The 26666-nt window shown below is 47.5% G+C and overlaps 4 protein-coding genes across 4 annotated transcripts in view; 3 read left to right on the top strand and 1 right to left on the bottom strand.

The window, feature by feature from the left end:
* C4H1orf56 (chromosome 4 C1orf56 homolog) overlaps positions 1-1846 on the top strand; it is a 4146-nt gene extending 2300 nt beyond the window's left edge. The window contains exon 2 of the mRNA XM_021197161.1: positions 1733-1846. Coding sequence (XP_021052820.1) covers positions 1733-1753 — 21 coding nt within the window. The 3' untranslated portion in view covers positions 1754-1846. The remainder of the gene's footprint in view (positions 1-1732) is intronic.
* Positions 1847-2568: 722 nt separating this feature from the next.
* Positions 2569-10424, bottom strand: Cdc42se1 (CDC42 small effector 1). Its single transcript, XM_029537398.1, has 5 exons — positions 10273-10424; positions 7065-7380; positions 6397-6507; positions 5462-5553; positions 2569-4741 (listed from the first exon to the last, which is right to left on the bottom strand). Exons 2-4 carry the CDS (start codon positions 7116-7118, stop codon positions 5476-5478), a joined length of 243 nt encoding a protein of 80 aa, XP_029393258.1. The 5' UTR covers positions 7119-7380; positions 10273-10424; the 3' UTR covers positions 2569-4741; positions 5462-5475.
* Positions 10425-10465: 41 nt separating this feature from the next.
* On the top strand, positions 10466-19313 carry Mllt11 (MLLT11 transcription factor 7 cofactor). The gene is made up of 2 exons (XM_021195798.2): positions 10466-11053; positions 17977-19313. Exon 2 carries the CDS (start codon positions 17983-17985, stop codon positions 18253-18255), a length of 273 nt encoding a protein of 90 aa, XP_021051457.1. The 5' UTR covers positions 10466-11053; positions 17977-17982; the 3' UTR covers positions 18256-19313.
* Positions 19314-20010: 697 nt separating this feature from the next.
* Gabpb2 (GA binding protein transcription factor subunit beta 2) overlaps positions 20011-26666 on the top strand; it is a 39380-nt gene continuing 32724 nt past the window's right edge. Inside the window, exon 1 of the mRNA XM_029537396.1 lies at positions 20011-20897. The gene's annotated coding sequence lies outside the window, so the exon portion shown is untranslated. The remainder of the gene's footprint in view (positions 20898-26666) is intronic.

The raw sequence follows: 26666 nt of genomic DNA, 5'->3' as shown, positions 1-26666 counted from the left end.
TTTTTTGAGACAGGGTTTCTCTGTGTATCCCTGGCTATCCTGGAACTCATTCTGTAGACCAGGCTGGCCTCGAACTCAAGGGATCTGCCTGCCTCTGCCTCCCAAGTGCTGGGATTAAAGGTCTGCACCACCACTGCCCGGCTTGAAATGTCATGTGTTACTACTGATCATCAGATTATTACTGACCAAATAAATAGAACTTCTTTACTCTTTTTTTTTTTCTTTGAGTTTGGTAAGTAGTCCTGGCTGATCCTAAATTGACAACTTTCCTACCATGCTTGGCTGTAAAGACTAAATGCATAGACAATGGACATAGAACATGTGAACAAGTTAATATCAAGAGAGTTTTTAAAAATTGTGTTGGGGTTTTTGCCTGCATATATGTCTGTGCACCTGGTGCCCATGGGAGCCAGAAAAGGGAGTTGGATTCTCTGGAACTGTTGTTATAGATGGTGTGAACCATCATGTGGGTGCTGGGAACTGAACACAGGTCCTCTGGAAGAGCAGCCAGTGATCTTACCATCTCTCCAGCTCTGATTAGTACAACTTATTCTTTGTAGCAGTAACAGCCAATATATCTGAGGCCTCACTCCAGATATGGCACTTGGATCTGCCCTCACCTTATAGGGTCTTACCCTGTTGACAGATGAAGGAACAGTTTTACAAGCTAGGAGGGCTGGAGGTGTAGTTCAGTGGGCTCCCTAACACGTGCACAGGCGCTAGGTCCAAACCCCATCACGGACAGGGTAAAGCAGTGACAAGAGCCACACAACTGAAACCGGGTTTTGCACCAATACCCATGTGCCCCAAAGACTGTCCTTCTGGGACTCTGCCCAGCAACTTAAAACTTCACAAAGGAGTCAGGTGTGGCAGTGCACACCTTTAGTCCCTGCACTTTGGAGGCAGAGACTTGTGGGTATTCATAAATTGAAGGCTAGCCTGGTCTACCTAACAAGCTCCAGGCCAGCCAGAGCTACATAGCAAGACCCTGTCTCAAACATACAAAGTCACTATTGGTTCAGACCGACTCCACAAAGTAGTGTCAATTGCTAGGGATGACTGCCAGGGGGGGAATGACAATAAACAAAAGGCATGCTTGGTGACTTAGCTGGTTTCTATTTCTGTTTTCCTCCTTGTGAGTCTGATTCTATTTTTAATATAAAAATAACGCACTTGGGGGCTGGTGACTTAAGAAGTTCAGCTAGGAGAGTGCTTGCCTAGCATGCGTGAGGTCCTGAGCTTGACTTGCAACACCACAAGCTGGGCATGGAGACACATATACCTCATAGATTGGTGGGTGGAGCCAAGGGAGCAGATGTGCCAGGTCAGTACACTGGAGAGACAGCTCAGTGGCTAAGAGCAGTACACGTTAAAGTTCCAGCACGCACATCAGCCACGCACAACCACATGTATAACTTCTGCTTGAGGGAGATCCGACACCCTGGATGGTGTCGCTTATGTACATTCGGTGGGACACACAATTAAACACTAAGTTCCAGGTCAGGCCAGAGAGATGACTCAGCGAGGAGAGTGCTCATTGCACTTGCCTAATACCCTGAGAACAATGCCCAGAGCCTATGTGAAAATGCAGTTCTCACGTGGTGATTGGGACGCACATGTACCGCATAAACCCCAAACTACAAGGGCTGAGGAGGTTTGTAGCAGGGTAAAGCAAGCAAAAGAATGTGGGCATGATTATAATCTCTCGTCTCTATTTTCTTGCCTTCCCCAGGTAGAAAAAATCCAGAGGTAATGGCCACGTCTCCCTCAAGAGAATATGTCTACATTAAAAACTCCCTTTTCAATCCCAACACCCACTACATATTTTTAATATATAGGAAAAAAAACTAAAAAATACTTTGGTCTCGCTCTCTCTCTTTTTTTTTTTTTGGTGGTGTCTGGCTCAAACCTGGGGCTCCACACATGATGGTGCCCACGGACTCCTCCCTAGCACTTGTGTCTCTACAGAAGTGCTCAGTGACATTAGAGCCAGCAGGCTCTAGCCTGTTCATTTACCCCTTTCTTCCAGGATAAAATATTCACACTGCTCATTTTCCTTTTCTCCAGTACTGTTTTACAGCAAAAAAAAAAACAAAAAAACAAAACAAAAAACCATTGCTGGGCAGTGGTGGGAGCCACGCCTTTAGTCCCAGCACTTAGGAGGCAGAGGCAGATGGATCTCCAAGTTCAAGGCCAGCCTCGTCTACATAGTGAGTTCCTGTACAGCCAAGACTACACAAAGAAACCATCCCAGAAACAAAACAAAAATAATTTTGGCTAGCTCTAGCTAGCTTTAACTTGCTATGTAGAAAAGACTGACCTCAAACTCAGATCCAGCAGCCCCTCAAAAGCTGGGATTAAGGGTGTGTGCTAACATGCCTGGTCAAGATAAGTAACTCTGGACACCAAATGGAAGGAAAGAGCACAATGGCTTTTCCTTCCCTATCCCGTACTCCTCTGTTGAGGAAAGGCGCTGCTGGAACAGCAGTCCATCCCTGCCATGTTTTCTGCATCAGCCAAACCCAGCTTTTGATGTAACACGCATCGGTAGTGATTACTCGGAAACCATTTTGCTTAATTCTTTTATTGGAAAAAAAAATGTATCTTAAAAGTCCATCTTTTTGATATAAATTATGACTCGCAAACTCACTCCAATCACCTTGTAAGTGGTGGCAGCAGACACACTAGAGAAGGCAGCTCGAGGCAGGGGAGTATCCATGAGAAGACTGTGCTCAAAGAAACTGACATGAGACTGGAGCTCAGGGGTCACCCACACCGTGCCCAACCCTTCGCCACTGTGACTTGACATTCATGGCCTTCCTGGGAGCACGCTGCCAGGGGGCACAGGACCTCCGTGCCCGCGAGCTCCTCTAGAGCCACAAGGTAAACTCCCTGGAAGGAGGCAGGCCTGAACCACAAGGAGGCAAACTCCAGATGGACATCCAGGACCAGTCTTAGAGCCTGAAATGCCATACGGAGCGCAGAGCTTTGGACAAATGAAGGTCTCAGTCACTAGGCAAGGGATAACGGGATGGATGGAGTCATCAGGAGTGGATCAGTTTCCACAACCGCGACCCATTACCACAAAACAAGCTTCCTATTACAGAGCTAATGAGCCCCCGGCCCTCTCTTCTAGGACCAGGCAGGAGCTCATCTGTCTTGTTCTGCCTTTCTAATCAGCCTGCAAAGAAAGGGCCAGAAGGACAACACCTGAGAAAACAAAGGGCCTACAGACTGCTCCTACAGTGCTTTCCCATCTAAAGCCACGTGGTGACACCTGATCTTCCAAAGTCCCTGAGTCTTATGCTGGGTTCCAGGACTAGAGCAGAGAGGCGCACAGCGTCCTGCTTAGCGTCCAGACAGCGTTAACTACCCTCTCCTCCCATCCCAGCACACCCCATTCCCATCTCGGCACCGTGGAAGGCCCTCTTGCAGAGACCAAGAACAGACACTTGAGTACAAGCAACACATCTGAAATAAGGATGTGCAGCTCTACTGAGCTATGAGGGCGCTAGTTCACCCATGGCCCAAGGTGAATCACCAGACTCGGGTGGGGAGCCACGTGGAAATCACTTAAGGAAAACATACCTTGACTCTTAAGCTGTAGCTCTCAACTGTGGGTAACTTCATCCCTGGGAGACATTTGGCAATTTCTGGAGATATTTTGGTTGCCACACTGGGCGGGGGTAGCGGGGTGGGGGGGAGCAGAGATGCTGTAGTTTGTGCAGAACAGCCTTCCATTACAAAGCACTGTGCAGCCCAAACTGTCCAAGCTATTTTCAAGTGTTGGAGTTGAAAAGCCACACTTCCACAGAGGACCCTCGGGCCTGTACTCCAAAGAGCGCTTTCCATCTATTTACCTCATCACCCTCACAGGAAGTCTACCCTGAGTTACAGCTAATTTTGCTGCATCCTGGCTTTTTATCTGGAACCCTCCTCTTCCTTTCACCTGGGCCAGCAGGGAGGCAGACAGGGGCCAGGCCAGGGCTCTAAGTTTGAAATGGAATGTGGTCAAATTAAGAACCTTCCCTTAACTCTTACTCAAAGGGAAACCTAAGGTTTCTCAAAGGGATGGGGGAAGGACAGAGATAGCAGGATGGGGGTAATTAAAAGAACTCAAATTAAAATTTTAATTAAAAAAAATATTTCTGGGAAGCTATTAATACTACAGAAGCATGGGATTAGAGGCCTAACTGGAGCAAGACCCCGGTGCCAGCAGAGAGACATGGCGGGGCTGTGACCTTAAGGTCTGAAATCCAGAGTGGACTGGGCAGTGGTCACCCAGCCCCATCACATCTGCGTTGCTCATTCCGGAAGGAAAGAGAGTGCAGGGAAGCAGGGAGAACTGTAGCAAAGTCGGGGTCAGCTATGGCTCCCACTCCTGCCTGCCTCAACTAGAGAATAAAGGCAAGAGGTTTAAACAGGCGGCACCCGACCTTCATTCAGGAGCTGGGAACCCAGTCCAGGTTCCCAGAGAACCCCCAGCTCAGATCGAGTGTGTGCAGGGCTTCAGCTGAGCCCCTCTGGCCCACCAGTAGTCACTTGGTCAGTCCTGCTGCCTTGACCCCCATCTCCAGGAGGGGCAGAGGCCAGGGGGAGTAGAGGGAGACCAGCCCCCACTCCTGTTGAGGCACTTGTTAGAGAGGGGGGCCCTTGGGTCACTGGTGGAAGGGATCTGGTGATGGCATTTCTTTTGGGCTGGACACAGAATCACAGAATGGGAACTCCAAGACTGCAGAACCTGAATTTTAAAAAATAAAAAATAAAAATAAATAAATCAATCAAGTTTTGGTCTTACACTGTAGCCCAGGCTGCTCTCAAACACGCAGCAATCCTCCCACCTCCAAGTTAACTGCTGACGTAACTCAAATTCACTGTCTTGCCTGGGCTGACTTTAAATTCAGCGTCCTCCTGGCAAAACCTGCCCATCAAAATCCCACTGGAAAGGAAGAAACAGGCAGTTTGCCCTCAAGGCTACACCAAACCTGAGGGAGAAGGCGCTATACAATGTGCATTTCTGTAGGGGGTTACAAGGAAGGAGGTGCTCACTGTGTACCCACAACCTCAAACGTGCAAAGATCCTCCTGCCTCTGCCTCCCCAGGGCTGGGTTAAAGCCATGTGCCACCATGCCTGGCCTACAGTGCATATTCTAAACTTCCCATAGGGTGCTCTTCTCAAAGTCATTGTTCCATGAGGGTAGCATGAAGCCCGTGCTGACCCTGCATTCACTGGGGAGGAGAAGCTGACCTCTGGCTGCTCTGCTCTCTCCCCGCAGTGTGCAGAGGTTCCAGGTGGCTGCCACCGCACCCCCCCCCCCCCCCCCGTTGAAAAACCCCTTACAGGTTTTGATCTTGTGATCCCGACTCTTCATTTTCATTCTGTTGGCCCTCACTCTTGTATCTAAGGACTGCTATGCTGGCACAGGCACACGGCATCAACCGGTTTTCTCTAGTCACTTACCAGTCCCATGGGAGCTACAAGGCCCTAGAATTGCTCCATGGTCTGTCACGGTGGTTTCCCTTGGATCTCATCTGCTCCTGAACTGCACCTGTCTGTGGAAAAACACATGCCACACAACCTCCTAACTCTCCACATTCCACAACAAGCAACAATTTACCCCGTGCCCGCAGAAGGCATGTGACTTCAACTCTCTTCTCTGACAATGACATCGATCTGAAGAGGTTAAACCTGCCCACCCTCCTCTCAAGGAAATCTCTCATGAAGACCCGGTAGGAATGAGTCATTTATCAGCCTCTCTCTCTCGCTGTCTCTGTCTCTGTCTCTCTCTCTCTCACACACACAAATACTTCCATATATTTCTGTGAGTCGTGTAACTGGTATTAAAAACTATGACCAGACCTACTTCCCTTACTAAGAGCAGAAATGCAGGAGACATTATTTCAAACAGAGCCTTTCATGGCTCTAGACTGACAACTGATTCACTCTAACACTGATTTAACAGGTTTTCTCTTTCCTTTTTTTCTGTCCTGAGATAGGGTTCATAGGTCAGAATGGCCTCAAACTCTGCAGCAGAGGATGACCTTGAGCCTCTGATCCCCGGTCCCTGAGCACTGAGATTCCAGGAATGAGTCACCACATCAGTATGCAGTGCTGGAGAGCAAACCTAGGGTTGCTGCACGCTGGGCGAGCGCTCTACGGCCTGGCTCTGACTGGTTCTCAATAGGAAGGGAGACCATGGTTTTAGAAAAAGCTTTTCAATGACTACAAGATCTATACCCCTCACTCCAATCGAGAGCAATGTTACTGTAAAGAAAAGGGGAGCTAACCCTGGAGATCAGGAATGCACAATCTCACATTCCCATTTCCTCAGTAAGTTACTGTTGGGTCCCTTGCTTGAATACACCCGAAATAAACATCTCCCCCTCCCCTCTTACCATGGCAAGTCCATCTCCAGCCCCCATCTCCCCAGAGCCGATGTGAGTCAGATGGACAAAGTTCATTGGCTCCCCAATCATAGTGCGGTCAATCCGTCTTCTCTTTTTCTTCTGTTTGGGGAGACAGGGAGTCACATATACAAAGGCAGCCATCTCCTCCCAACCGTAGAGGAAGGAGAAGGAGTCTTGAAAACCCACTAAGAGCTATGAACTGATCTGACAGTATAATGGGCAAACATTAGGGTAGAAAAGACAAAGATGGAAGATCATAAGCCAGAGACAATGTCACCAGAGTGATAAGGACAGTGGCCTGCTGAGTGGTTAACTTACAAAGAAAGGACAAAGCAAAGTTACTCTGGGTGAGAGGGACCACTGGTACAGCCCTTGCCCACCTAGGAGTGACTGACAGCTAGGTGTCACCTCTGGGTGAGAGGGACCGCTAGTACAGCCCCTGCCCACCTCAGAACAGGAGTAATTGACAGCTAGGTGACTTGTCTCTTCTGTCACACAGCCTCCTTTATTACCTGGGAACACACCTGCCTAGTCACAGACATGCTCAAGAGGGAGGTGAGGAAAGGGTTTTTCATAAGGCAGGTCAGAGATGGTGTCTCTACTTCACAGCACATGGTAACAAATTCCTGTTTCGGGGTGGGTATGGGGAGACTTACCGGCTGGGGCTTCTCGACCACGCAGCAGCCCAGTTTGTGCCAAAACTCGCTCATGTTCTCTGATGGTTCCAGCTTCAGGCCTGCCAGAGGCCCCCAGGGGGCTCGCGTTTGTTGCTAACCAACCAGTCCTCACACACAGGTGTAACAACACCCTGGGTTCAGTCAACCAGATGGGGTGGGTGGGAAAAGGTAGAAATCCTAGAGACCAACAAGTGGCCTTTTGGTGAAGGTCGGACTCTCTGACTGGTGGGGCCAGATCACCAGCAAGAGGCTTGGGCAGGCAGGCACAAGGTCCCGTCTTCTTTCATGTGGAATCCTGAATTTTAGCAGAAAGAAGATAAAATGTTAGTGGGAAACAACCCTCCCTTCTCCCCAGAAACCTTCTGATAAGCCCCTATCTTCCTTCTCTCTTGGGAGACTTCTGAACTCCAATACTGACCCCCTCCAAAGATAGAGGCTCACAGTTGCTTCTCACAGAAAGAACAGTGCACAAAGACCACCAACAGGATGAGGCCCAGTGACTACTGGGACCAAGGAAGAAGGGAGCCAAAAGGACTTCCGAGAAAACCAAACAGTGACAGAAATGAAGTTAGGGGTGCAGAAATGAACAGTTAGGGGTGCTGCTGACTTCAGCTCCCTTCTGCCTTGGTTAGGGCAGCAGGGGAGGGGCGCGCAAGTGCCTCTGAAGAGGAAATAGTGGTTTTTGTTCTCACAAACAAGGCCTCCGCCCTGTCCCTCCCATTTCTCTTACCTTGCCCCAACACCTACACTTTATTGAAGGACCACCTAGCTCGTAAGAGAGCTGTGGTAGTGTGGACCTCAGCAAATACTTCTGAAGAGAGAACTGCTTCCTTCTTGCTCCACAGCCTTTGTTCCCTCTCAGATGAGGCTCAGCCGCCCCTCTCAGAGTTCAGTTAGAGTTAAGGCCTGATCTTGTCTTTCCCAAAGCTGGGCAGACTGTGCACACCTCCCGTGGCCCTTGCTCCATGTCTTGTAGGAGTAGAGCGTGGAGTAGCTTTCTACTATGAGGAATCAGTTTCCAGCCTCCCCACCCTTTAACACATGTCCCATCGTGTGTAGCTCCTGCCTCACGCCCCAGAGGGCCTGCTCAGGCCTCCCCCTTCATCCTCCCGTCATGTTCTGACCTGTGTCTCTCCTTCTGCTCCCCACCACTTCGAAGTTCCACCAGTGAACCAGACACGGGAACTTTCCAGTAGCACTTGTGTCCGAGGAGGAACTTTCTCCCCTTTCACTGCTGCCAGGGGTGGCGGCCCAGCTGAGTTTCCTTGTGCAAACTGCACTTCCCTCTCCTACAGTACAAGTACAGACCAGCTCCAGAGACCCGTGGGACAGCTCATGAATATTAAACATTAGCATGAATAAGAATGGGCCTTTCCCTCTAGGCATGAGGCTGGAAGCCTAGCCCCCCAGTAGCCTAGACAGACCACAAAAAACCGAGTTCAATTTGGTTTTTTGGACGTTTTTCTTTGTTGTTTTGTAGCAGCCTTGAGATGAGAAGACTCAAGCAGTGGAATACGGCTTCTAGGGTAGGAAAGAACCCAAGAGTCTGGACTCCCTTTCACTTCCTTTCCCACCCCTGGAAGGGAGGAGAAATGAGACTGGAGTCCAGAGCACAGGAGAGCACTCCTACAGGAGCACTCCCTGAGAGGGGAGGCTTAGGTCAGTGGGAAAGTCATCACAAGGCTCATCAAGACGGTGGCAGGTGGTAAGGCTTGGGGGAAATGGAGAAAACAATAAAGAATCAGAGGAAACCCCTAACACTACCAGACAGTCCAGACTGAGGCAGGGCTCTACCAGCGTCCTCCACCCTGCCCCAAGTGAGGCGAGCCGACTGGTGTGGTCAGGGGTGGCCAATGCTGGGAAGGAGGAGGGAGAGGGAGAGGAAAGGGGGCCGAGGAGGGAACAAGGACAGTTCTGTTTCTCTTCCAGGGACCTGACCAAGCTGGGTGGAGGGAAAGTGTGTGTGGGACTTGGCATGAAACCACCAATGATGATGAGAAGTGACCAGGAAATTCCATTCCCTTAGGACATTAGGGTCTCTGAAACTTGGAGGCCCGTGTCAGAGTGTGAAGACCAGCCAGGGTCACTGTGGTAGTGCGGGGTGGGGTGGGGTCGGGGGGAGGAGGAACAAAGCCAGAAAAGGAAGTACTAAGCATTGGCTGTCACTGTGCTTCAAAGCAGCCAACCAATGGGCTGGGGACAAATGAAGACTCAGCTGGCTGAGGAGGGAGGGATGCTGAAACCATGGCCCACTACTTCATCCCCACAGTAGAAAGGAAGACAGGAGGGATCAGGGATTAGAGCGCAGAAAGCCACATCCTTGACAGGAGGGCCCCTCTCACTTCCACCAGAAACTCAGAACCTGGAATGACAATCCCTAAACCACCACCATCGTCACGGTGGGCCTTACAGACTTCAGAGCTGTAGAGGGGCGAGCAGGAAAGAGGTGGGGAGGAAGGATGTACACAGGTAGTTCCCCGATTCTGTGGTAGCCCCAAACCGGTTCTCCCGGTCCCGCTGCTTGCCTCCCGGCCCCAAGGCCTCCCTCTCCAACCCGCTGTCTGACAAGCCTTCACAAGAAGCAGCTGGAGAGAAAGAGACGAGAATGGTGTGGGCCAATTCTGGCTATAAGCCCAGGGATGCAGCTGGTTCCTGTGTGGAGACCCTCCACACATAGCGGGCTGAGGGGCTCCCAAGAGAGGAATGGGCCCCATTTTCAAACAAGTGACAGACATTTGTCCGAGCACCAACCCTGCCCTAAGCCCAGGGAAGGGCTGGGGGTACTTAAAAGGTAACAGAAGGAGATCCTAATTTCTTCCCCTCCCCCAATACTTTCCGTCAGACTCCAGCTCCGTCCCCCACCCACTGCGACCCAGGATGGGAACTTCGATGAATTATACTGGCTCTGTCACTGTTCTCCGTGGCTGCCTCACTCTGGCTTAGACCTTCCGGGCCCCGGCTCCACTTCGGATTCTCTAGCACAGCAGATCTCTCAGGTTAGAGGGCCGGCGAGGAGCCCCTGTCGCTTCGCACCTCCCACCCGGCCCCACGCTGCAGTCGTCGCTTCCCTGCCTCTCCGTGGCTTACGCCGCCCGCGCCTGTACTGTGACCGCGACCTCCCCGCTGCCCTGCCCTGCCCTGCCCTCCCCGCCGCCCGCGCGCAGCCCCGCTCGCCCGGCGCTCTCACCTGCGGCTCCCCGGCGTCCCCACTGCGGGAGGGGGCTCCGCCACTCCGGGTCCCCGGGCTGCTTCTCGGCACGGCGGGGAGTTGAGGGCGGGCCGGCAGAGGTGGGGCCGGCCGAGGGCGGAAACGCCGGCGACGCGATTACGAAACCCAGGGGCTGAGAGCCGAGCGCAGCGCTCCGCCCAGCTTCGGGGCGCACGGCGTGGCCCGCGGGGACAGCGGCAAGCACCGCGCTCCGGGACACCCGCGGCACCCCAAACTGTCTGCGCTAGTCTGTCCACCTGCTGCAGGCGCTGAGAGGACGATGCGCTGGGGGCCCTTTCCGAGTCTCCCAAAGTTCCCTTCAGTCTTTACAGTGGGAAAGGAGGGCCATTCTGTTTAACAGGAAGACTTTTTAACCCATACATCTAAGTTAGATGACAATTAACTGCTCAGCCATGCGCTCCAGTCAGCACGAGGGTCCTTGGAGAGGTGGGGGTGCGGTGCGAGCCGATGGAGAGGCTCTACGGTGGATGGCGTGTTCCGGAACCTATCCCTCGAATTAGCCGAGTCAGGCAGAGAGGGGGCGGGGAGTGCTTCCGCCCTTGCTAGGAGGGGCTGCATTGCAGGGGAGACCCAGCGGCAGATTCTGTCACAGACGAGGGAGAAGGCGTGAGGAGACAAAGCCGTCACATCCGCGACAGCTTCCTTCAGCCGCCGCCTCCTCTGCAGTCCAGAGCCGACCCCCGAGCCCCTGAGGCATCCTTTCCGTCTTCGGAACACCCTAGTCATTCATTGCTAACAGGTAACCTAGTCGAGGGACCGCTTCTCAAGCTTGAAAGACCCCGTGTGAGACCGAGGTGGGGGGCAGTTTTAAGAGGAGAGAAGGGGGCGCTATGAACAATGGGTCACTATTTCTTACCAGATATTTTTTATCTGTTAAGATCTCCATCCATGCCTTACCATGGACCTAGGCATTCATTTCTATCACTTTACCTGTAATCATCTCTCGGCATTTAGCTCTTCATTTCACGTATTCATTTTCCTATAATTTTTGCCCTGTGCATCTAATGGCTTCTGTCTAGTGTCTAGTTATCTATATCTTCCTTTTCAAGCTATAATTTTTGCTACCAGTTATTTGGTGAATCTTTATTCCTACTGTAATTGTTGTAGCCTCTACTCCCTTGTGTTTCTATCGCCCTCGATTTTCTGACTCTTGTAGGGAGGTTTGGGGAGTAGGGTACTCTTTTTTATTTTTTTAATGAGATGTTATTGAGTGATTGGAACCTTTAAGGATTTCCTCTCTATCTCAGATTTTTACTCTAAGGAGGCTTGAGGTAGGACAGGTGGGGGCCATTGTGGGATTGCCTGATGGCGTGCTGCAATCAGTGGAGCTCACAGGAACTACTTATGAGAGCAGATTTGTCTTTGCAGCTCCTCCTAGTAAAAGGGGAGGATTGTGGCTAATAGGAAAAATCCTAGAGCAACATGAGAAATCCCAGGAAGCCTCCATTTTCATCCACCACCATCCCTCCTTAGACTGCATGGTGGCAGCATGACACAGCAAGGCCCTGTGGATTAGGCCTTGAATGCTCATGGTGGGATCTGGACAAAGGGTATTTGGGTGTGTCCAGGTAGCTTAAGCAAGTGTATCTTTTAAATGTGTGTATCTATTAATCATTTTATCTCTAAGAATAGACAAAATTTAGAAGTTACTCTGCATAAAATAACTGGATGGCATTTATTGAGCAAATATGTCACTTGTCACCATACAGCGCCTTTAAGATAAGCAAAAATAGATAAAAAAAGATGGGTGAAGAGCATTTAGGGAAAGAAAGGGGAAGCTAGCTGAAGAGCAGCCAGTCTTTTTTTTTTTTTTTTTAATTTTAATGCCATATGTGCCTTTATGTCTATTTTCTCGGACAAATTTGAGTCTCTTTATACATGTCGCTAGGTCGATGGTATAGCTAGAGATTTTCAGCCTTTTAATATTTCACACATTTTCCTTTAAATTGTTTTTGTTTATATTCGTTCATGGTCTTGTTTTGTTTTGGGGGGCTTTGAACCCACAGTTCTCCTGCTTCAGCCTGCATGCCAGGACTACAGATGTGCTCTGCCACACTGAACTCTAGCTTTTTACATTGGATGATAGTTCTGTCCATCCCTGATAAATTATTTAGGTAACTTTTATAGGTTACAGTTGTTAAGAAGTCAGCTTATCAACAATGACTCAAATTCTAGCTTAGTCTCTGCTCACTTTATTTTTTGAGACAGGGTCTCTTGTAGCCAGGCTAACATCAAACTCCTCATCCTCCTGCCGCCACTTGCCAGATGCTGGGGTCATAGGAATCCACCACCATATTCGGCTCTCCTGCTATTCAGATTAGAACCACAGAAAGTAGTAAACAGAATATAAGAAAATACTTTTTTTGAGAACTAAATTCTTTTTTTTTTTTTTTAAAGATTTATTTATTTATTATATGTAAGTACACTGTAGCTTTCTTCAGACATTCCAGAAGAGGGAGTCAGATCTCGTTACAGATGGTTGTGAGCCACCATGTGGTTGCTGGGATTTGAACTCAGGATCTCCACAAGAGCAGTCAGTGCTCTTAACCGCGGAGCCATCTCTCCAGCCTAAGAACTAAGTTCTTAGCTGACCATTATGGCACATGCCAGTGATTCCAGGACTAAGAGGCAGACAAAACAGCACTTAGATTATGCATCAAGACCATGTTGGAGAAACAAGAATAAAGCCACATTGGATGTAATTTTTAATCAATCTCACACTGTGTGACTCTGGTTGGCTTGGAACTCAGAGATCTGCCTCTGTCTGCCTCTGTGTCCCAAGTGCTGGGATTAGAGGAGTGTGCCACTGTACCAGCCTCAAAATTCTTCCTGGGGCATGGTGGTACATGTCTATAATCCCACCTCCTAGGAAGCCAAGACAGGATTGCTGAGGGTACCGGGCTGGGGCTGGGGAGATGGCTCAGTGCTGCTCAAGTCTGAGGACCCGAGTCTGAACTCTCAGAACCCACATAAAGCTGAGCATGGAGTGTGACTGGAATCCCAGTGCTTCTGCAAGATGGAGGGCAGAGAAGGACCTAGCCAGTTACTGAAGAATCTAAGAATCTAGAGTGTGATGTCACACACCTTTAACCAAGCATTCAGAAGGTAGAGGCAAGCAGGTAAGTTCGAGGCCAGCCTGGTCTACAAAAGGAGTTCTAGGATAGTCAGAGATATATAGTGAGACCCTGCCTCAAATAACATTTTTTTAAAAAAAAACATTGTTTTCATTTTAACCCAGATGTGATGATGATGCCTGTGTTCTCAGCACTCAGAAGGCCGGAAGTAGTAACTAGAGAGGGTCTTGAGTTTGACACTAGCCTAGGCTAAATAATAACTTTCTAGGTAGCCTGGGTTACATAGCTAGAACCAAGGTCAAAAGAGCAAAACCAAATCTTTTTCTCTAATGATTCTGGTTTTTGTTTGTTTGTTGAAGAGCCTATTATATAATCTTTGAGGAGTAAGAAGGGTCAGAAGTTCAGGGTCAGCCTCTGCTACTTAAGTTCATGGGCTCCCTATGGAAAACAGTCTATTATATGCCGTCTGTTATAATGAGGTCACTCTGTAGGAGACATACAAGGAAGGTTTTTGGTTGTTTTTTTTTTTTTTTTTTTTTTTTTTTAAAGTCAGCTAACTAGGAGAAACCTGGTAATGCAGTAGACATTCCTGATGAGCAGCGTCGGTGACTTGGATGACGTTTAGGGCTTGCTTTGTAGTGTCTGTAGCCCTAGACCTGAGCAGGGATTGGTTCACTAAAAGGTGTTATAGGTGCAGTCATGCTTGTGAGCACATCTGCACGTTACTATGGAGATGGCCAGAGTGCGTTCCTGGGATGGTGACGTCACCTTCCTGCAGACTCCTTTGCCCTGCTTCAATCCCGACAGCAGGCTCTTGTTAAGATGCTTCTCTGCTGAGTAATGCTCAGTTCCCAAGGGCTTATTCTGGAGTTTGGAGAAAGACAGACAGACCAAGAATTGTATTCTTTTAAACCAGGTATCCTGGATCCTGCCTGTAATCCCAGCGTTTGGGAGATGGAGGCAGGAGCATTAGGAGTTATGTTTTAAAGCTAGCCTGAGCTTTGAGACTTTGCCTGGAAAAAAAAAATTTTTTTTTTCCTTTTTTTTGGTTTTTCGAGACAGGGTTTCTCTGGCTGTCCTGGTACTCACTTTGTAGACCAGGCTGGCCTCGAAATCAGAAATCCGCCTGCCTCTGCCTCCCGAGTGCTGGGATTAAAGGTGTGTGCCACCACGCTTGGCGGAAAAAAATTTTTATTTATTTATTTTTTTGGGGGGGGCAGGGTCTTGCCCAACCTGGACCCAAACTAATATTCCTGAAACTCCTGCCTGAGCCTTCTGAGTGCTGGGATTATAAATAGAGTAGCTAGTATTTTTAACATTAAAAGGTCATGAGATGAAGAGATGGCTTAGCAATTACAAGCACTTGGTGTTCTTCCCCAAGACTCAAGTTCAGTTTCCAGCACCCTTGCTGGTTCATAAATCCCTGAAACTCCAGCTCCAGTGGAACCAACATCTTCTTAGGAAGATGTTAGCTTGCACACATATATCATACACACATGTACACATAAATTAAAGAATTTTAAATGAAAAAAAACAAAAAGAGCTGAGCCAGGCGGTGGTGTTGAATTCCTTTAATCTCAGCACTGGGAAGCAGGAGGCAGAGGCTTAAGGAGATGGCTCTGTGGGTAAGCCCACCTGTTGCACATGTATAAGAACCTGAGGTCTGCTCTTCTGGAGACCGTGAGTTCAATTCCCAGCAACCATACGGTGGCTTACAACCATCTGTAATGGGATCTGGTGCCCTCTTCTGGTTTGCAGTCATACATGCAAAGCACTCATACATAAAATGTATAAACAAATAAACCTTTACTTGCCAAACCCTGGTGGCACATGCTTTAAAAAGCTAAAAACCGAACTGAGGTCATCTGGGCAGTGGAGTTGGATACCTTTAATCTCAGTACTCAAGAGGCAGAGGCAGGAAGATCCGAGTTTGAGGCCAGCCTAGGTCTACAGAATGAGTTTCCAAGATAACCAGGGCAAAACAAAACAAACAAACAAACAAACAAACAAAAAACCCCGTTGGGGCTGGAGAGATGGCTCAGTGATTGAGAGCACTGACTGCTCTTCCGAAGGTCCTGAGTTTGAATCCCAGCAGCCACATGGTGGCTCACAACCACGTGTAATGAGGTCTGACTCCCTCTTCTGGAATGTCTGAAGGCAGCTACGATGTACTTACATATAATAAATAAATCTTTAAAAAAAAAAAAAAACTGTCACAAAAAAACAAAACAAAACCCCAAGTTCAAATCCTCAGTACCCAAATAGAAACCTGGGTGTGGCTGTCCACATCTGTCACCTCAGCGATATGGGAGGATGTAGACAGAGAATTGCGGGACTTGTTGGCCATCAGCTTAGCTCCAGGTTCAGTGAGAGACCTGTCTCAGGGGACTAGGGCCCATATTGATAGAGCAGAACATGAGAAGTCCTCCCTCCTTACCTTGCTCCACAATCTCTTGGGAGTGCATGCCCTTGTGTACACCTGTGTGTGTCTACCCTTGCACTAGATTAAGGTGGGAAAGCAAAGTCTGAAGCCAAGTGTGGGGTGCACACCTGGAACCCAGCAACTGGGGAAACTGAGGCAAGAAGATTGACAGAAGTTTGAGGCCCATCTGGACTACATTTTGGGTAATGGAACAGCAAGGGTTACAGAGGAAGACCCTGTCTCAAAAAAAAAACAACCCAAAAGTTCTGGACCTGGTAATATGTTCCTGAAATCCAGCACCAGAGATGCCTCAGCAGGAAGGGTTAGGGTTCAAAGCCAGCCTGAACTAGAGTTGAGTTTGAAACAAGACTCTAAAGCAAAAGCAAGACAAAGCAAGTCACCTCTGCTGCATCCACAGACTGTTTAGCCCCCTTGCTTTTGTAGATTGTGTCCTGGGTTTAAACTCTCTTCCTGTTTTGGTAGAGACATTTCACATCATTTAGGGACATTTTGGAACCTACTTAAGGCCACTTTTTAGGAGTCACAGGCTGGTAAGAGCTGATAGTGTGCTGTAGAAAGGCTCTCTGAAACTCTGGCTTCTATTTTTGGTGGTAGTGGAATGTTCTCTTTGCTCCTTTGGGAACATTTAAACTAAAGCTTTTTTGTCCTTTCCATTGCTAGTAAGTAAACCACTGAGGCCCCAGACTCTCCTAGGCATACAAGAGGCAGGCAGGGTCTGGGGTGGATGAGAAACAAAGGGACTACAACTGACCCTTAAAACATGGAAAAAGGAGTTGGCCGTGATGATGCTGGCCTTTAATTCCAGCACTCGGGAAGCAGAGGCAGGCAGCTCTGAATTCAAGACCAACCTGGTCTGCATAGTGAGACCTTGTCTTTAAAAAAGAGCGGAGACTCTGTTAAGTACCATCGCTTTCCAGTCTAAACTTCACCTCTTTCCCTGTACCTCCAAGCTCTTTGCTTTGTTGGCAGATTTACTCTAGCACTGGATCAGAGGGAAAGATCCTTGTGTGCTGGAAGATGATGCTTGAGACTGGGTTGGTTCTGAGGAGAGAGAGGCCAGAGAGACACAGTGAAGACTTGTCACACTCAGTAGAAATCCATGAGAGTAGAACTCTGAAGGCGCGTTAACGTTTTTTGGGGAGAGGCTAGCTCCTGCCTTACCCAAATATGTACTTGTGGCTGTCCTGGAACTTGCTGGCCTTGGATTTAGAGATTAGCTGCCTCTGCCTCCTGAGTGCCGGGACTAAAGGTTTGCACAACCACCACCCAACCTAGCAGGTGGGTTTTTACCCAGAGAGGAATTTTTGGTCTCTTAAAAGAGATAAACACATAAAACAGGTGCTCTATAACCACAGCTCAGTGGAGCCAGGTAAAACTGCAGGGTGTAGGAGCCAGCTGGGAGGCTGGGGCTCAGCTGCTTTGGGGGTGTTGTCCTGGAAGAGGTGAGATTGTAGTTAGGTCTAAAGGCAAGAAGGAAAAGAAACCTTTACAGAAGTATCATAACTTATTGAACGGCCTTCAAGAGGCCAGATATCTAGATCTGGGGATGTGTAGGGTCCTTGACCAGCACATGTAAGGTCCTGCCTTTGATTCTCAGCACAGTTAATTAATTAATTAGGCAGACCTAGTGGAGCGGGCCTGTAATCCCAGTTACTCAGGAGGCTGAGGCAGGAGACTCCGGGTTCCAAGTTGAACTAGGCAACTCAGTTAAGATCCTGTCTCAATAAAGGTACAGAGAGGGCTGAGGATATGTTAGAACACTCACCTAGCACACACCAGCATCTGTCAAACCCTTAATACCACACATAAATAAAGAATGGGGCCAGACTTTGGAAAGCCTCGAAAATCAGACCCAGAGGGCATGGCATGATACAGTTCCTGCCTAGTGTGCATAAGGCCTGAGGGATATTACTGGAGGAAAAATTAGAGCCAAAAAGAACCTGGTGCAGTTGGCAGTATCTGGTCAGCCAGAGAAAGGGAGAAGGTAGGAGCCTGGTGGTCAATAGCAAGAGTTCTTGGTATTCGTCTTAGAAAACTTGACTGATTCACCCAAGCACACGGACAAGAACAACTTAAACAAGGGAAGGCACGGGGCAAGGAGCTTGCTCTAGCGTGGAGACTAACACGTGATGTGCTCTTCCTCAGGGAATCATGAGGGACCCTGTGAGTAGCCAGTACAGCTCCTTTCTTTTCTGGAGGATGCCCATCCCAGAACTGGATCTGTCGGAGCTGGAAGGCCTGGGCCTGTCAGATACACCTACCTACGAGAGCAAGGATAGCAGCAGCATTGGCAAAATGAGCAGGCAAGCATCTGGGATGGAGCAGAAGAACCCTGAAGGTGACCCCCTCCTTGAGTACAGCACCTTCAACTTCTGGAGGGCGCCCATTGCCAGCATCCACTCTGCCGACCTGGACTTGCTTTAAGGCCGAGATCTCTCTCCCACCCCGTACCCTCATTATCTTCCCTCTTAAGTCCCTTCCTCTCTAAGCCTTCCACTTTAATCTTGTTCTCTTCCCTCTATTGTGCTGGTGGTGCTGATGAATCTGCCAATTGAATTGTAGGTTTGTATGTATGTATGTACTTATTTATCTATCTATTTATTTATTTATTTATCTATCTATTTATTTATTTATCTGCCTACTCCATTTCTCTCAAAAGCCCTCTAGGCACAAAGTCAAGGGTTTAATCAGTGGAGTACTAGATCATAGGATTTCCTCCCGCCAGCCCGGAGAATATTAAATAATCCCAGAAAAAAATCACCCTTATTTGAGGCACCACAGAGAAGTACTTGTGCAAAATGGGAGATCAATTTTTTTTGTTTGTTTGTTACATTTTATCAACTTCAAAGATGACTTGAACCTCCCTAATGTCCTGCCCCAGGCCAGTAAGCAAACACTGCTTCAAGAAGTAATGAGAACCTGGAAGTTGGGAGACACTTTCTACAAAACAGGATTTCTAAAAGGCTAAGAAATTCTGCTGCTGCTTACAGTGCAGTCTGTTCCCCCAAAACACAGAGGCAGTTACAGGTGGGAAACAAAGGAGTGGGGATAAGGAAAATCATCGCACCGTCTCAGAGATAGCTCCTTTAATATCCAGCTCTGCTTCCAGCTGTGGGTGGAAATGCTCAGAAAATCAGATTTGAGTCTTCACAGGGAAACTTCACTATGAGGATAATTCCTAAAAGACAAAAGACGGATCTGATCTAAAGAAAAACCAGAGTGTTATTAGGAGAAGTTATATAAAATTGTGATTTCGTCATGGGACAGGCGGATGTTTTGGTCCTAAGTATTTTAGCTTTGCCTTTCTGTAGTTGCAGTATGTGATAGGAATCGGTGATTCCTGACACAGTTCTTTGGCCACCATAAGACCGTGAAGTAAGCAGTTACGTTCAGACCCTACCCGTCCCCATTCCTTCCAAAGCTATTGCACATGAATTGTGGAGCTGTTTATTCATTTATGGAATAAAGACGTTAAATCCTAAGTCTGGGGTTTAGTTTTCTCCATTCCATTGAAGTACTACAGATCTCAGAAGTTACTCATGCTTCCAAATCCAGCTCTCCCTTTTATCTTTCTTTCTTTCTTTCTTTCTTTCTTTTTTTTTAAGTGAAGCTTTCATTTTATTTTAAAAAGATTTACTATACTATATGAGTACACTGTTGCCCTCTTCGGACACACCAGAAGGGGGCACTGGATCCTATTACAAGTAAACCACCATGTGGTTGGTGGGATTTGAACTCAGGACCTCTGGAAGAGCAGTCAGTGCTCCTAACCACTGAGCCATCTCTCCAGTCCTCCTTCTAATATTTGACTTTGAAGAACGATTTGGGATTTGGACATAGCTCAGTGGTAGAAGGGCTTGCCAAGCATCTACAAGGCCCTGCTAGAGTTCCCCTATACGCAGCCAGTGGTCCTGAGTGATGAGCCATGCCCCCAGCCCATTATTAACTTTTCAATTTGTGTGGTTTTATTCGGAGACCGGTCTTGAACTCAGAGAAATCTACCTGACTCTGCTGGAGTCTGCTGGGGTGGGCCTAGCAGTTTGGCTGTGAATTAGGGGGATTTGTGCCTCCTGCTGTGATTAAAGGCATGTTTGTTGTTATTACTGATTTTAATTTTTAATGTGCATTGGTGTTTTGCCTAAACGTATGCTTGTGTGTGGGTGTCAGATCTTGGAGTTAAAGACAGTTGTGAGCTGCAAATGTGGGTCCCGGGAATAGTGCTTTTAATCCTTGAGGTATCTCTCCAGCGTCCTGTTCCTGATTTTTGAAAAGTTTTCTTCGTTGTTTCTCTCGGTCCTTATATCCGTTAAAATGGTCAACAGAAACCAAGATAGACTGATAAGTGAAGTGGCTAAAAAGACATGCAATTTCATATCCCATCCTCTTCTAGTGTCTCCCCCCAAAAGTTTCGGGTTTTTTTTCCTGACCTATATTCAGGACGCGGGGAAAGTGTCCGGTCAGACAGGAGTCTGATTCGAGTGCATAACCAGGAAGGTCCCGAACAGCTCCATCGAGGCGGAAGCAAGAGTCTCCCCCAACCCTCAAGTTAGCCCTGCGTTGAGCCAGCGGGGAGGTAGAGCGCGGACGCCAACGCGCACCAGTCACCAGTTCCCCCAGCGCTGCACTGGTTGGCGCCAAAACGACCGTCTGCGCCCGTCCCCTGCCGGAACTATGCCTCACGTAAGCCACGTAAGCGGTGACCCTGCGCCTCGCTAAGTAGTCCCGCTCAGGATGCCCTCCGTGTGCGCTTTGCCCGCTCACGACGGCCTCCGTGGGAAGGAGTCGGCCCCCGAGGTGCGTGGAGGTCCGGGGAGAAGGGCCAAGTGGCTCCGCTAACCCTTCCCTTCAGATTCCTCCGCCGGGACGCCGCGTCCCAGCGCCTTCACTTCCGGGTCCGCCATTTTATCGCCTCCATTTCTCCGCGAGGGGGGGTGAAGGCCCCCCAAATATGCATATGCGACAAGGCCGAAAAGTGAGGCCGCCGGCAGGGAGTCTTCACTAGAGAAAAGGAACGGGACCAAACTGGCGGGCCCAGTGAGCGCGAAGCCGGCAGCGCTCCGGACTAGGTGAGGGGGAAAGGACACGCGGGGTCCCGGAGCGTCCCATCTGCGATGGAAGGGGCCGCGACAAGTGGCCGGCCCGGCCCGGCCGGGACCTGTGGGCGCCGGCCTGCAGACTGCCGGAGCCGGGGTGGCGGCGGGGGTGGGGGTGGGAGAGGGACCGAGAGGAAGGGGATGCTGTCGGGAGGAAGGGGAGGGGACTGGGAGGTGAAGGGGGTGGGTGGAAGACCTGGGGCTGGGGAGCTGGACTCCGGGAAGCCAAGGCCACACGGGGCGACCACGAGGGGGCGGTGTGGAGCAGCAGTCCCGGGGTGCCGCTACAGACTGGGGCTCCCTCCTGTAAGTCGGCGCCCCTGAGTTTGGCAGACAGAGAGGGCTGATGTCAAAAACGGAGGGACATATGACTGAGGAGGAAGTGGGGACTCGACTTTTCAAGGTCCAGTAATAACGTGAAACGTTCGTTAAGTTCATAGTGTGAACAAGAGCAGTCATGGCCTTATGTCCAGTTCTTAACACATAACACAGATGCTTGTATGCTTGTATAACTGGCCTCCCAGAGGGAATGTGCAAAAAAAAAAAAAAAAACAAAGGAAAAGAAAAAAAAAACGTACAGACCGCGGATTCTTTAATTGCGTTCTTTCTTAGCGTGCATCTCTTCTCACAGATTTCCTCTAGGAATTCTGCTGTCTCCCTCTTCCTAGAAAGGCTTTTCTCTAGTTTCTGTCTCAATATTTGGGTCTTACTATGTTGTTCGGGTTGGCTGCCTCGCAGCAGCTAGCCTCTAACCTTAGCCCCTAGAGTGTTGGGATTACTGAGGTGAGCCATGTTTTTGTATATGCTTTGCAAAGAATAAACCGCCACACCCAAATGATAAACAAAGGTTATTATTCTTTGGTAATGGGCTGCTTTTTCAAGTGCTCAGGCACTCCATGGTGATTAAAATATTTATTGAAAGTTCTTAAAACTAAGTAAGCACTCAGTGCTTGAGAAGAGATAAAAAGATCCAGGTATTCAAGGCCACCCGTGCTACTTGACCCACAAAGTTCTCCTGGTCGTCTTTTGTATTTTATTGGCCTTCACATTCCTAGGAAGCAGAGTTGGGAGTATAGCTCAGAGGCAAGTGTGAATGTAGCATGCCCGTGGCCCTGGATTCAACTCCTAGCACAGAGGGACTAGGACACAGATTAGACAAGCTCTCATGTGGATGCATATCCAGTAAGGGAGAACAGTTCCCCTCTGTAATATTCAGAACAATGGGGTTGTCTAGGTTGGGCAGGTGTAACTTAGCATATAAGGCCGGTGAGCCTGACAATCTTGAGTTTGAGCCTTAGGATCTACAGAATTGAAGGAGAGAACCAACTCCTGTGAGTTGTCCTGTGGCTTCCACATGCTATGGTGAGTGAATACACACAGGAACGCACAGAAGCTAATTAATTAATTTCAATGGCCTAGGTTATTCTCGGGTCTTAGGGTTCTACCAGCCTTTATGTATGGGGAGCTAGAAGAATGACCCACCAGTCTCCCCATAATGCTTTTTATGTAAAATACTTTATTACATTTTGTGTGTGTGTGTGTGTGTGTGTGTGTGTGCGCACACTTACACATGTACCATGACTTTCATGCATGTGGAGATCAGAGGAAAACTTAGAGGATGTGGGAACTGGGGATCCAACTCAGGACATCAGGTTGGCAGCAGATATGTTCACTCACTAAGCCATATATATACATCACTGATCCCCAAAATCATCGTCGTACAAATGCATTTTAATCTAGGTAGATGCTATAAGTTAAATCAGGAGTGACAGGGCAGGAAAGGAGAGCCACAAAAGAACAAATTTCTAGGAGATAATTTTTACCAGTATGTAAGGAGGAACCAGGGTCAGAAGGCATGTCCCTGTCAAACAACCAAATACAAGAACTGTTTCCCACTGGGCGTGGGGGCGCACGTCTTTAATCCTAGCACTCGGGAGGCAGAGGCAGGCGGATTTCTGAGTTTGAGGCCAGCCTGGTCTACAAAGTGAGTTCCAGGACAGCCAGGGCTATACAGACAAACCCTGTCTCGAAAAAAAAAAAAGAACTGTTTTCCATAACTCTTGGCATCGGTTACTTTTACAAGGTCCAGCACAAGCAACTGCACTCCTTTGTTGGTTTGAAACATGATCTTGTGACACTTAGGCCAACGCCAACTCATCATCATCCTGATTTAGTCTCCCAGAGTGCTGAGATCATAGGCAGATGTTGTCATGCCCAGCGTGACTTCATTTTCATCGTGACACACCTCCTCATGCTTGTTTCTAAAAAGTTTTCTCTGAAGACAGCTTTGATATGTCTGGTGCTTTGATCTCAACTATTCCTCATCACATGATGATCTGTCCAGATTGGTCTGATCTGATCCCATGTTAGGAGAATGACTTCTAGAGTTAGTACCAATAAAACCTTCAGAACCACATTTAAGCAAGAGGTGTAGAAGGAGTGGCTTTTAGGTCAGGCCTGCCTGGAGTCTGTTCTTGTCTTTGAATTCCATATCCTCTGTGGGTCAGAGAAGTTCTAGCATCTCAGAAATGTTGCTCTTTGTCTTTTGTTGTATTTCTACAGAATATTAACAGCCAACAATTAAAATGCTTCATAAAAGCACAATCAACAAGAACAAAAATTTTAATGAAAATTAGCTCAAAAGTTAAGCATTGTTTATAGGATTCTCCATGAGTGATCAGTGTCCAATATCCTTTCATTATTAGGAGGCGCTGCTTGGAGTGCAGATTGGGAGGGCATGTCTGATTATCTTTGTTTAAAGAGAGTAACTAGTCAGTGCAATTAGCATGTGAACCCAGGCCTGGGAAAAGGAAGCCCCACTAACAATTGTTTAGGGCCCCACCAGCTTAGGTCCCAAACAGTTATCTCCTAAACCTTGCATCTTACAAATACAGCAGGCACATGAATATCGTTATCATGCAACCTTTAGCATCATTACACAGAAAAACTATGCAGAAATCCTCTCTGTATGTTGGCTCAGCTTATGCCCATTAAGAAAAAAAAAAATCTATAACTTTCCTGGCCTACTGCATCAATAAAATCAAACATTACGCCTTCACAAATATAGTAAGAGTTATAGACTCATTTCTTTAACTGTGGGGCCAACAGATTGAGACCTAGGTTTTAAAAAGCAGGATTACTCAAATGACTTGCTTTATGAGTGTTCTTTCTGCATGTGTACCTGCATGTGAGAAGAGAGCATCAGATCCTATTATAGATGGTTGTGAGCCATTTTGAGTCATGTGATTTCTGGGAATTGAACTCAGAACCTTTGGAAGAACAGCTAGTACTCATAACTGCTGAGCCACCTCTCCAGTCCCGAACAATATTTGATTTTATTTATTTGTGTGCTTGTGGGTGTGAATGCACACATAACTGTGGTGCATGTGTGGAAGCGAAAGGACAGTTTTCCTGAGTCCAGTGTCTTCTGCCATAGGGGTTCAAGAGATGGAACTCAGTTCCATTAGGCTTGGTGGCTTTTACCCACTGAGCCACCTTTTCTGCCAGTGAACAGTGCTGGTTAAAATACCAGAAACAAGGTGGCTTTGGTGGCCTATGTCCTTAGTCCCAGCACTTGGAGAGTAGAGGCAGGAAATCTCTGATTCAAGGCCATCAAGGCTACATGTGAAACTTTGGCCTTCGAAACCAAACAAAAAAAGCCCAGAAATGTCAGTAGAATTTCATTGACTATTCTACATGTTGACAGTCCAGATATAATGCAGATTGCATAATAGGGAACACTTGATGGTCATTTTGCATGTTCTAAATTTGCATGTATTTAATTCTTCAAATGTCTACATTTGAAGAAAAGGTTCCACTTTACATATTTTAGTCACAAATACATGGAGTATTATTAAATGTACTAAAATCACCTTAGAATAGTTGTTTGCAAAGTAGCCATTAAAAAGATATAAATAGCCGGCTGTGGTGGCGCATGCCTTTAATCCCAGTGCTCGGGAGGCAGAAGCAGGCGGATTTCTGAGTTCGAGGCCAGCCTGGTCTACAGAGTGAGTTCCAGGACAGCCAGGGCTATACAGAGAAACCCTGTCTCAAAAAAAAAACAAAAAAAACAGACACTTAAAAGGACTCTGAGTTGTTTTTTTTTTTTTTTTTTTTTTCTCAGTGGTTAGGAGCACAGTGTCTGAACACAGCGAGAATGTATTCACATACATAAAATAAATATTTTTTTAAGATTTATTTATTTAATATATATGAGCACACTCACTGTTTTCAGACACACCAGAAGAGGGTATCAAATCCCATTACAGATGGATGGTCATGAGCTACTATGTGGTTGCTAGGAATTGAACTCAGGACTTCTGGAAGAGTAGTCAGTGCTTCTAACTGCTGAGCCATCTCTCAAGCCCCGCCAAAAAATAAGTCTTTTTTAAAAAAGGGGGGGGGTGGGCAGTTGTGGTGCACTCCTTTAATCCCAGCACTTGGGAGGCAGAGGCAGGCAGATTTCTGAGTTCAGGCCAACCTGGTCAACAGAGTGAGTTCCAGGACAGCCAGGGCTACACAGAAAAACCCTGTCTCAAAAAAAAAAAAACAAACAAAAAGGGGTGGGGCATCAAACAGTGCATGCCTTTGCAGAGCCAGCTGATCTCTGAGTACAAAGCCAGCCTGGTCTACACACATTGAGTCCCAAGACAGCCATGGCTACACAGAGAAACCCCTGCCTTAAAACAGAAAAACAAAAATGAAAACAAAAACAAAAATATTTTAATATCTGTTTTCACTCTGTAGCTCTTGACTGCCTAGACACAGATCTACCTGTCTGCCTATACATATATATACCATGTCCATGCAGTGTTCATGGGGACCACAGAGTGCTTCAGAATTCCAGTTCCAAGGGGTTGTGAGACTCCTGATGTGTTTGCAGGGAACTGAACCTGGGTCATCTATGAGTGCAGCAACTGCTCTTAATGTCCAAGCCATCTTTCCAGTCCCAGTATGCATTTTACTTTTAATTATGTGTGTGTGTTGGTATGTGTTTATATAGTGAGTAGTTAGCTCACTAAAGTATAAAATCCTGTTAATTTTATAATGTACATATATACTTAGATACTAAACTATTCACTTTCTGGATTCAAGAGATGGCTCAGAGGTTAAGAGTACGTACTGCTTTTGGTTCCCAGCAACCAAATATGGTGGCCCAAATCCACCTGTAACTGCAGTTTCAAGAGAGAGAGACTCCCCTTCTGGCCTCTAAGAGCACACAACCACACATATCATAAACACACAATTTTAAGAATAAATACTTAAAAGATAAAGATAAAATGTCCACCACTGTAACATTACAACAAAATGTATTTTTTATTAGCAATTAGGCTAATAACAATAGAAATGGGATAATTCCATATGGATCAACCCTCAGAAATCATGCAAAAGTAGCTCTATATACAAGGCAGTTCTAAAATACATGTTTTACATTTACAAGCAAACAGCAGCTTATACATGTTCTGAGAGGCTGGCAGGTGGAGTGCAACTTTATCCCAGCACTCAAGGGGCAGAGGCAGGTGAGCTCTGTAAAGTCAAGGCTAGCCTGGGCTACAGAGAGCTCCAGAACAGAGATAGATAATAGAGAGACTGTCAAAAAAACCAACAACAAAACCTTTTTTCTGAGAGTTAACATATTTTTTTTAAAGATTTATTTATTATATGTAAGTACACTGTAGCTGTCTTCAGACACTCCAGAAGAGGGCGTCAGATCTTGTTACAGATGGTTGTGAGCCACCATGT

Source organism: Mus pahari, chromosome 4 (assembly GCF_900095145.1).
Source record: "Mus pahari chromosome 4, PAHARI_EIJ_v1.1, whole genome shotgun sequence".
Taxonomy (NCBI): domain Eukaryota; kingdom Metazoa; phylum Chordata; class Mammalia; order Rodentia; family Muridae; genus Mus; species Mus pahari.
This window is presented reverse-complemented; position numbering and strand designations above follow the sequence as displayed.

Bases quoted from the DNA above. Each gene is read 5' to 3' on its own strand.
- Mllt11 (XM_021195798.2), top strand. From the start codon at position 17,983: ATGAGGGACCCTGTGAGTAGCCAGTACAGCTCCTTTCTTTTCTGGAGG.
- Cdc42se1 (XM_029537398.1), bottom strand. From the start codon at position 7,118: ATGAGCGAGTTTTGGCACAAACTGGGCTGCTGCGTGGTCGAGAAGCCC. The intron at 6,508-7,064 runs GTAAGTCTCCCC...CTCCCCAAACAG, and splicing joins TGGTCGAGAAGCCCCAGCCG to AAGAAAAAGAGAAGACGGAT. The intron at 5,554-6,396 runs GTAAGAGGGGAG...GTTTTTCCACAG, and splicing joins CTGGAGATGGACTTGCCATG to ACAGGTGCAGTTCAGGAGCA.